This window comes from Montipora foliosa, chromosome 2 (genome assembly GCF_036669935.1).
Source record: "Montipora foliosa isolate CH-2021 chromosome 2, ASM3666993v2, whole genome shotgun sequence".
NCBI lineage: Eukaryota > Metazoa > Cnidaria > Anthozoa > Scleractinia > Acroporidae > Montipora > Montipora foliosa.
The window spans coordinates 50069522-50079521 of NC_090870.1; the positions used below are offsets into that span (position 1 = coordinate 50069522).

Below are 10000 nucleotides of genomic sequence, written 5' to 3' on the forward strand. Positions count from 1 at the left end.
AAGACCCACAGAAATTTGCAGCATGAAGAACAATTAAGGTACTGTATCTCTAAAATAGGTTAATTAAGCTTAATTCCTGGCGTAATTATAAGACATACTCGCTGGCACAAATAGCCACACAAGTGTCTATTTTATGTAGTTAACGGGCGCGCAGAGGTTCATGGGAGGCTGTCGTCTGGTTTTCAACAAACTCCGTCTGCGCATTTTATACCGTATTTACACAACCTTAGCCGTTTGACTAAGATGTCTTTTAATAAAGCAGGGCGAGAGGGGTGGGCTTCAAGTGCAAGACGTGCCACGGACAAAGGATATACTAATGTGCACGTACAAACATGAGTTCTTGAACAGATTTTTTTTACCACAACACATTTGATTCTTGATTTCATTGCGGCCTCGAGCAATTTCCCCTTTGAGATTCGGAGAACTCTTTCCACGATTATCTACTTCGTGATAACTTTTAATGTTCATAAAGTTTTTTTCTCGTACTTTTTTCGCCGAAATTTACTCAGAGAGAAGAACTGAGAAAAAAAATCTCAGAGGGAGGAAATGAGAAGCTGCATATGTCACGATCTTTCGCATTTACAAAACAGGAATCTAATATTCTCAACTTGGATATTGACCTCAGCTGTAATATCGTTAACAGCATTTCATTATAGTAACTTAAAACTGACATTGACAAGTAATATCACCTTTTTGTTAATGAATTGTTCTTGTCAAAAGCTTTTAATGCGCGTAATTCCAAGTGATATAATTATATCAATCATTGCGGATGGTAAAATGAGACACAACAATTTGGAAGTAAACACTCGAAAGGTTTCAAGACTAGCTAACTTAAAGAATTCGCCTTCTTTTTTTGTGTCCTAGAGACTTCAAGATGTATAGATGTCCATACAGATTGTTTGCTTTACTAGTTGCTCTTTCTTTGGCATTACAGACTGAAGGTTAGTCAATTTTTCTTTGCCCATATTCTATTTAATACGCTCCTTTATAAATTTTGTCTGTCGAGGTTTTCATCGTACCCGCTAGTGCAATGGTGTAAGACTGCTAACCCTCTCTATATGTTTCAACAAAAACGTACATGTTGATGAGATTTAGATGACCCTTATATCATAAAGATGCAAACTGGGAAAATGCATATACCTGAGTTTGTAGTTTTTATTTCTTTAACACTCATCTTGGCCGAATGACCAAAGACATTTGAGAGGTATGACACAATATATGAAAACAGATACGTCATCTACAGCTTTAAAGTAAACTTTTTCCAATGAAAACAGGTTGTTGAAGGCATTCGAAAACCACAAAAAACATTGTATGTAATCGTTTATCTCTATTAAATTTTTCAAAATCTTCCTGAAAAGGTAATTTGCAAATGTTAATTGAAAGGCAGTGCTTCCTTCCCTCCGGCAACCTCCCCCATGGAAATCAGACTCCCGATGGGATAACATCCAGGGTGACTCAGTTGGTTTTAATATTGGATATCCTCGGAAAATGATTTTGCGGGCGGGCAGAGCTATCTACGTTTTTTGGAAACCAAGAAGGCTGACCTAGTGTGTTTGCAATAATCATTACAAGTTGGATAATGACAATTTCTGATGCTGAATGATGGTTGACCACAGTGACATGATGGAAAGCATGAGTCAAATTATTCTTTCGAGAACATTAATTAATTTCCGGAAACAGTTGTTCGTAGCAAGCAATAATACTTAACACTGCTTTCGTTCGTAAACAACAATCAGAACAATATTTCGTGCTGTATTGTATTTGCCGATTGCGACTGTACATTCCCTAAAGGGTGAAAATTAGCACCTGTAAAATCCTTATAAAATACAGGTCTATAAAACACGAGTGTGTTGACGTCGATAAAACTCATTGAGTATTTTGCGTTGAAAAAATCTTGGAACGTTTTCATAACTTACTGGGACTGATTTTCCAACTGTGGTTTCGCCCGTTGCCAAACGACTACTTTATCGCCCTTACATCTTCAAACGTGTCAAGTTGTAATTCCTCAAGGAAAAGAACCAGCTAAACGATTCTCATTCAATCTGATAGACCATTACTGCTAATCCGTGAAAAAGAAAAGCGGTACGTTTCGTGATCGTGTCTTCATTTTTCATGTTTATATTTCTCTGTGAGGTTTTTTTCTTTCCGCCGTGCTTTTTCCTTTATGCCGATTCTCAGTTTTATTTCAATCGACCTTTGAGCTTTTTATCGTCTTAGTTGTCATTAATATGATTCTTGAGGTTTAATCAACGCTTCTTCATTAAGACGATTATTCATTCATCACGTAACCTTTAAGGTTTTGATCCACACAAGCCAAGTATTGACTAATTAAAGTCCTCAATGGCATGGTCTTTTACTTTAACGAGGCTACGCCTCGGGCAAGACGACTCAAATGAAAGATAGGAAACCTAGCACTTAACATCTAGCCCTTGGTTGAGTTGTGGTAGACTATGGGAGCGGTATTTTTCAGCCTGGTGCTTTCATAGAGTTTGGCTCTGTAGTGTAACTGAAAGTGGTATGGTTTTTTTTAAAGGCCTCCTTTTTCAGATGTTCTGCACCTTGATATTTACGTAGCAACTTACCTCGTTCCCAGGGTCTCCATTGTGGGAACGAGGTTGTCTCTGATTATGCAGGCTCTCTCCCCAGTCCCTCGAAGAACCTGTGAAGATTTATTTTAACCAAAACTGTGTAGGACAAACCAAGGAAAGCGAAGTCAAAGAGGAGTCGTCGCGCAATTAAATTACTAACCACCAAAGGGATTTCTCTTTGTACTCCCAAATTTCTACTCCATCTCGCTTTATTAAATGGTCAACTGATTGTCTGATTATCTCCGTCCACACTCCGTTAACACTTGTATTGATTTATTTGGATTCTTACTTTTCATTCACGGCCCTACAAGTTTCTTTGCTTCAATTCGCATCGACCGGCCAGCTCAACTATTTCAAGTGTCTTAATTGTGGAACTGGACACCGGGCGGAAATAACGGAGGTCAAAGTTACCACCCGGCGACCACACGGCTTGTGTTAATGCAAGCCACAAGTGAATTAGATAAGAGTGTTGATCTATCACTTTGCGGTTTTGCCCCAGCAAAGTCACAAAGGGATTTATTTTTGGTTACACGTTGCGCGCGAAACCAACAGAGGGCCGCCAATTTTAACCATTCAAGAGAAGCCATATCACGCGTGACTGCCTCTGCCATGTTTTTTCAAGACATGACACTGATTTTTGCGGGAAAGGGAATTCTAAAAATAGACTTATTTGACTGTGCTGGGGAGCCCACCCTTGCCATAATAACACTCTTATTCAATTCACTCTTGTGCAAGCTAAGAGTGAGCAGGGGTTTCATTCTAGACTTCCTGTCTGAGTGGGTCCGTTGGCTTCTCAGGGGTTGGGGTTGGGAAAGGGGGAAAGTTGAAGCGCTGTTCAGAGTACAGACAAGAAGTGAAAAAGGTTCGATGTGCGTTTAAAAATCCGCACTAGTCAAGGAATTGCCTTCAGGGAGATCATGTAACTGTCCGTAATAGTAATAGCACTGAGCGGAGTACAATTCAGGGAGTAATCGTGCCGTGTGCGCGTGATTTCAGCGCGCTCGGCCGATTTGAAATTACGAGCACGATTACCCCTGAATTGTGCGTCACGAAGTCCTATTACTAATTAATCGTAACTATAACAAAATGCGAACATAAAAAGTCTTTGAAAACCTCTTTTGTGTGAAAACGTTAATCTTATACCCAATCTGTTTTGCAAACAGTAGCAAAAAGGACCCCATGCAAGAGCACGTGATTGACGCGCGAATGGCGTAGGTGTCCAATTTGGAGTTGTTCAAATTGGATACCTGTAATTGGACACCCACGTGATCGCGCGCTAATTACGCGACAAATAGGCGCGCACAGAACCAATCAGATTCGAGAATCTTGTAATAGTTACGATTATTTCTGAAATACACACGTGATTTTAAAGAGCAGGTTAAGAAAATGTACCTGAAGAAGGCTGGTTTGGCCAGCCGAAATATAGTACATCACTAAAATCAAATCTACGTTGTATCGGCTCTTGCTTAAAATATTAAGAAAATGGACCGGTACGTCACTGCGGGTACTTCATGATTCTCAATCAGCTGCAAAGTAAAACAATGAAGAATAATAAATACTACTTTCCGAATAACCACGTTTGGGCCAAAATGTCAATCTCATTTCACCCTGGTTGTTATCCTGATTAATTTGACTCTCCGTGATGTTTTATTTGTTATTTTGGCAGAAGACGTGCTATTCCTGCGGAAATGGCGCTTGTATTCCAGTATAATAGGCTTACACAATTGGCTTTCCGAATAACAGTAAATCCAATAATACTGAAATACAAGCGCTATATCTCTCCAAGAATAGCACGTTCTCGAAGGTTTAAGATAGTCTCTGCCAAAATAATATACATCACAGAGAGCCTGCCAAATTAATCAGGGTAACAACCAACGTGAAATGAGATTGACATTTTTGCCTAAACACGGTTATTCGGAATTCTAGTAAAGTGACCAACTGGGCGAAAATACCATGATCCTTATTTATAAGATTCCACGTTCATATTAGGTTATACTACTCTTTTTCATAAACTAAGATCGGGAGGTCTTTATATCGTCTGCACAAGGCTATGGGTCATCACTCTTAATTTTGATGGGTTGTTAATACAGATAAAGTGAGGGGGGCTAAGATTGTTGTAATCTTATATTTTACAGGTGTGTCTGTCTGCCCGACGCGTAAAATACAAGCCACAGAAGGCGAAGTTACATCTCCAAATCATCCATTTAGCTATCCGTCAGATGTTGACTGCACCCTGACCATAGATGGAAGACAAAATGTGGTGTTTAAGATCAAGTTTGACGCTTTCTCCGTTGAAGAGGACGAGGAGAGTAAGTTTGTGGAAATAATTAAAAAATGATGAAAGTAGAAATAGCTACAATCCTGGACAAAGTTGTTGACACACGACACTTTTTATTTCCTACTCCACATCTAAACAAATTGTTCCCATGAAGTAAATCTTGTTGTAAATCCCCCTCTTCCTCCAAAAATTGTTGAGGGCGACTGTAGCTCGGTTATTGCTGCTTCTTCATAAACAACATTATTGAGGGACAACTCCGTCGGTTATTGCCGCTTCTCCATAAACAACATCATTGAAGGATACCTTCGTCGGTTATTGTCGCTTCTTCATCACCACATTGTCTTGGCTGGGAAGAAAGAGAGGGTTAGTGTCCTAAGGGATGAAACTTGAAAAAAGTCGGTCTAAACCATTTTTGTCAAGGATTGTAGAAATGCCGCAATAAATGCCGGTAATGTTGTTTCGACGATGAATTGCCGGGTAGATTCTTTGAAACAACTTTCTCCGAAAACTGACACCCTTGTCTCTCAACAATTTATTACTTGAACGTTTGATGAAATAGTTAGCAAATTGACTAGGACCCTAGGGATTGCCTGGTGAAAGGCCTCTTTTTTGCTCGTGGCCTAATTCTTCGTGTCCCGTGATGTGAGCCACGTCATCGATGAATTAGCCCAGAATGGATTAAAGAAACGACGTACAGGCCATACAAGGCAAACAGAAAGCCTGGATTCGAAACCCGGGTGTTATAGCATGCGCACTGGTGAGCTAAGGCTAACCCCAAATTTTTAATGGAATTTACTCAGAACCAACAAATTCGATTACCTTCTTCTCGTTCGTGACACTTTGAACCAAGGAAACACCCAGATGTTTTGGAGGTTTTCAATTAAAAAAAACGTTTCCTAATACTTCTAATCCTTATTTCCCATTTCCAAGTTGTTGTCCCTTTAGATTTTTATTATTCTCTACTTGCACAAATCCCACAATACACCTCTTTTACCCCCTAATCATTGTTTTCAATTTCTTCTGGGACATGAAGATGTCCTAAGAGAAATCGAAAACAATGCCTATGCATTATGCACTAGGTGTGCAAGAGGTGTGTTATGGGATTTGTGAAACAAGTTAAGTTCATATGTGTCACTTCATTGACGTTACATATGCATATTGCGCGCTGTCGTTGGATAATTCTGGGAATAGGGCATGGCCGATTAAACTAGTGTGCTTCATGTATGAAGCGTGAAGCAAAATCTAGTTTAATCTGTCCGCAAGATATTTGCTAATACGCCGGACAACAACAGCCATAAGCAAAAATAAAACAATGAATTAAAAAGCTGGATGCTTTAACAGGCAACATCTCTTTTTAATCTTTGTTAGAGCTCGTCTTATCCATTCCATGAGGAACCAACAGCACCCTTCCATTTGCGAGCATCTTTCAATACCACAAAAACTTGAAAACGTGTTGTACAAATGCCTACGCATTGATTGCTGTTTTGTTTTCAGATCCCGGTAAATGCAGCTTTGATGCTTTAACAATTATCGATGGTCCCAAAACCTCTCGTTTTTGTGGCGGTAGAATTCCGTCCGAATACACTTCAACACGGAATGAGATTTCTTTAAGATTTGAGTCGGACAACAGTTTCCAGATGACTGGATTCAAAGTATCTTTCAGTACCGTAGATGGGCCCAAAGGTACGCAATGTGTATGTTATATAAAATTGTTAGATTCTCTCTTTGCGGAATATTTGGATTCCCCGCCCCCCTCCCCCCCCCCCCCACCCAATCTTAGTTGACTTATTACAGTGGTATCAGTCACACGTGCCCCTCAACGACATTTTTTCATATTTCTAAAGTAAAATTTACGCGGAGGAACCCGTAGCCGAAGTCTCATTAAATTTAGTGCAAGATTTCCTCTTATCTCAATCATTGTAAAAAAAAACCCAATTGCAATCCATTTTGATTTTAACCCATCCCTGCCTCCTTTCGTATTTGCTGTTTTATTCAAACCTTTCTTCAATGTTTAAGTGTTTATATTTACGTTTCGCTTTATTTGGTTGCCAGTTCCTTGTCACTGCTGGCTAGATTTCGTGACATAGTCTCTTTAGACAAACGAGAAGAACAAAAGTGTTTCGGAAAGAGGATTTAACTGAAATGCTTTTTGCTTTTCATATTTTTAGCTCCCAATGGTACCAGTATTTGTCCGTCAAGGGAAATAGACATGGATCAGATGGACAAAATGGAAGGGGCCTTATATTCGCCGCACTTTCCAAACTCTTACCCGCATAACCAGTCCTGTACATTCACATTAAATGTTCGCGACAATTTCAAAACTGTCGTCTGGTTTGAGTCGTTTTTTTTACAATGTAAGTTATATCTGTACGAATGTCGTAAATACAGATTCTGCTTTCGTAGTGAAGGAGACTAGTTAGTTGTTGAACCCGGTGAATGAAGGGCCGATCTTTCTTGAATCTCCTGTGACTCACGGCTAATCCGAGAAGGTTCGACTCCTCCAAAGAAGCACTCGGATTTTTTTCGAGGATCCCCATATCACCATCGGAAAAATAAAGTTCTTTGGAGTCTGCTTCATTGTATCCTTAGTGAGATTCTCTAAAAACTTCGCAATGGAAGTGCTCAAGTGAGTGCTCAAATCCGAGTTTAAGATTGTAAGAATAGAACGGTGTTTGGGCGTTTGTCTCCCTGGAAAATCACATTGACGATTTTAAACCAAAGTGTAAAATAATCAAAACAGAAACTTGGAAAGGACCGCTGGAGCAGAATTTTCTTGTTTTCTCCTTATGTGAATTTTGAGAGTAATTCCATACTAGTAACTCTGTGCCAATCGATTTATCACCAGCAATTTCCGCGGAATTCTTAATACAAAAGTACAAAAGTAACCGCCTCCGCGGTATTTACCTGTGTAAGTTACCCAGCACTTTGAATCACTACGTTTTTTCTGAAGCAATGGTTGCCGTTCTCTGGGGGAACAAAGAAAACAATGACTGTATACCATTTCATGGGTCATTTCAATGATAGTTAATAGAGGGGAACGGTTTTGAACCTCGGCAAACATCAAAGGAGCAAACAAAGATGCCAAGATTTAGGTTGGAAAGTCCACGACCGTGCACAATCTTTTGCTTTGCGCTCATACACTATGCATGAATTACGTAACCAACAAGTTTCTATTGGTTAGTTCCTCAGTACGGAGTAAACAACTATTGTGTTTTGTGCAAGGTCAAGGCCAAAAAAGAGAAAAAAACCTACAACAAAGAAATTAGTCAGGTTTCATAACCATTCACCTCTATTAACTATGTTTCAACTTCACTGCCAAATCTTGAATAAGAAAAGTAATGGATTAAATCGTGCGTGCAGATGTTACCACAGGGAAAAGCTTCTCTCGCTTTGGGATTTTACATCAAAATACTACTACTAAGTTTGTGTTGGGAGAAAGAAATATTGGAGATAAAAATGTCTCTTTTTTTTTTCTTTTCTTCGCAGTCCACCAGCAATGTCAACACGATAAACTGGTTTTAAGCGACGAGCTAGGTGGCAATACTCAATGTGGTGGAGGCGAGGATCGAGTACCGCCTCCGCTGGAACTGAATGGAAGGAAGCTGCAATTTGCTTTCACCACAGATGGGGACACCTCGGCTGGTGGATTCTACCTGAAGTATAACATCACAAAGATTCAACAAGGTAATGAACAAGAATGAAAAACTCCGTGTCTCAACGAGGAATATCCTGTGAAACGAGAGGGCAGGTTTTGTTTGATTATGGAAGAAGAAATCTTAGGCCCGCCATCGTCCATTTACAGAAAACCCGCCAAATCACAATGCAAAGGAAACTAACTGGTGCTTAATTTTGTGCTCACACCACTTAAAATGAGGCGGGAAATTTTCAATCCAAGCACTTTGCGTACTAATTACATGTAAAGGTGCAGTGTCACGCAATTTCAGTCAATCATTCAATCAAAACAACAAAATAATATCTTTGCATCAATCAAGACCAGAAAATAATGGCGTAGTTTTTTTGCCGATAACAACTGAAGTGCACTGAAGCTATTCCTTGTTATTTCCATCCATGGGTGGAGAGGATAGAAAGGGATTGAATTTTTGAGCAAGTTTGGGGATGGTGCCCGCAGAAAGTCGCCAAAAATTAAATACGAACAGCTCTTTGTGCGATAAATATATTTCGTATCTTGTCAGTGGGTTGTCAGGAATGTTGTACGTATGAGCTGAAGTACTAATTCAGATTTTTACCCAGTTTTAACCTGAAAACAGCAAATTTAGCATGACAGTACTCCCTTTAATGAACAACCATTGCAATCACCAAATGACTTTCGAAAATCTACTTATTTAATTATTCTATTAGCTTATTTGTCTCAGTCTTTCACCCCTGAACAGTCCCTTATTGACGATTAAAACCGTCGAAATTGGCGGGGATCAGGGAAATCAGCCCATAGTTAATAGAGGGGAATGGTTATGAAACCCGACAAATTTCTTTGTTGTCGGTTTTTGTTCTCTTTTTTGGCCTTGACCGTGCACAAAACATAATAGTGGTTCAGTTACTCCGTACCGAGGAACTAACCAACAGAAACGAGTTGGTTACGTAATTCAAGCATAGTGTATGAGCGCAAAAGAAAAGATTGTCCACGGTAGTGGACTTTCCAACCTAAATCTTGACATCTTTGTTTACTCCTTTGATGTTTGCCGAGGTTCAAAACCATTCCCCCCTATTAACTATGATCAGCCCTATTTTTTGCTAGCATTGTGTGATTTCTTTAACGTCACAGAGTCTATGAACAAGGGCTGTGAGACGGGCCTTCGGTTTATAGTCTTTTATCCGAGAAAAATTTAAAGTATCACCATTTGCAGGTTTAATTACAAAGGCACCACTTTCTCCTCAGTAATTGTAAGACACTGAGTGTTGATTCGGCTAGGATTCGAATCCACGAACTCAGTCCTGCACGATGCTTTACCAATTCAGTGAACCTGTCGGCAGAAAACCTCTGTAAAAGAGATTGCTGGATTGCTCTGTGTTCAGATAATGATTTGGTCAAACAAATCGCGTTTATTTTTCAACCGTCAAAGATAATCTGCAGGTAGCGATTGGCTCATTTGACTGTCAAATTGACTTTGATTGATCA

General features: G+C 39.6%; 1 protein-coding gene across 1 annotated transcript in view; it reads left to right on the forward strand.

The window, feature by feature from the left end:
- The window catches only part of LOC137993458 (zinc metalloproteinase nas-39-like), a 27462-nt gene that overhangs the window by 8882 nt on the left and 8580 nt on the right, over nucleotides 1-10000 (forward strand). The window contains exons 2-6 of the mRNA XM_068839314.1: nucleotides 867-941; nucleotides 4724-4897; nucleotides 6361-6549; nucleotides 7035-7220; nucleotides 8353-8550. Of these exons, the coding sequence (XP_068695415.1) occupies nucleotides 875-941; nucleotides 4724-4897; nucleotides 6361-6549; nucleotides 7035-7220; nucleotides 8353-8550 (814 nt within the window). The 5' untranslated portion in view covers nucleotides 867-874. The remainder of the gene's footprint in view (nucleotides 1-866; nucleotides 942-4723; nucleotides 4898-6360; nucleotides 6550-7034; nucleotides 7221-8352; nucleotides 8551-10000) is intronic.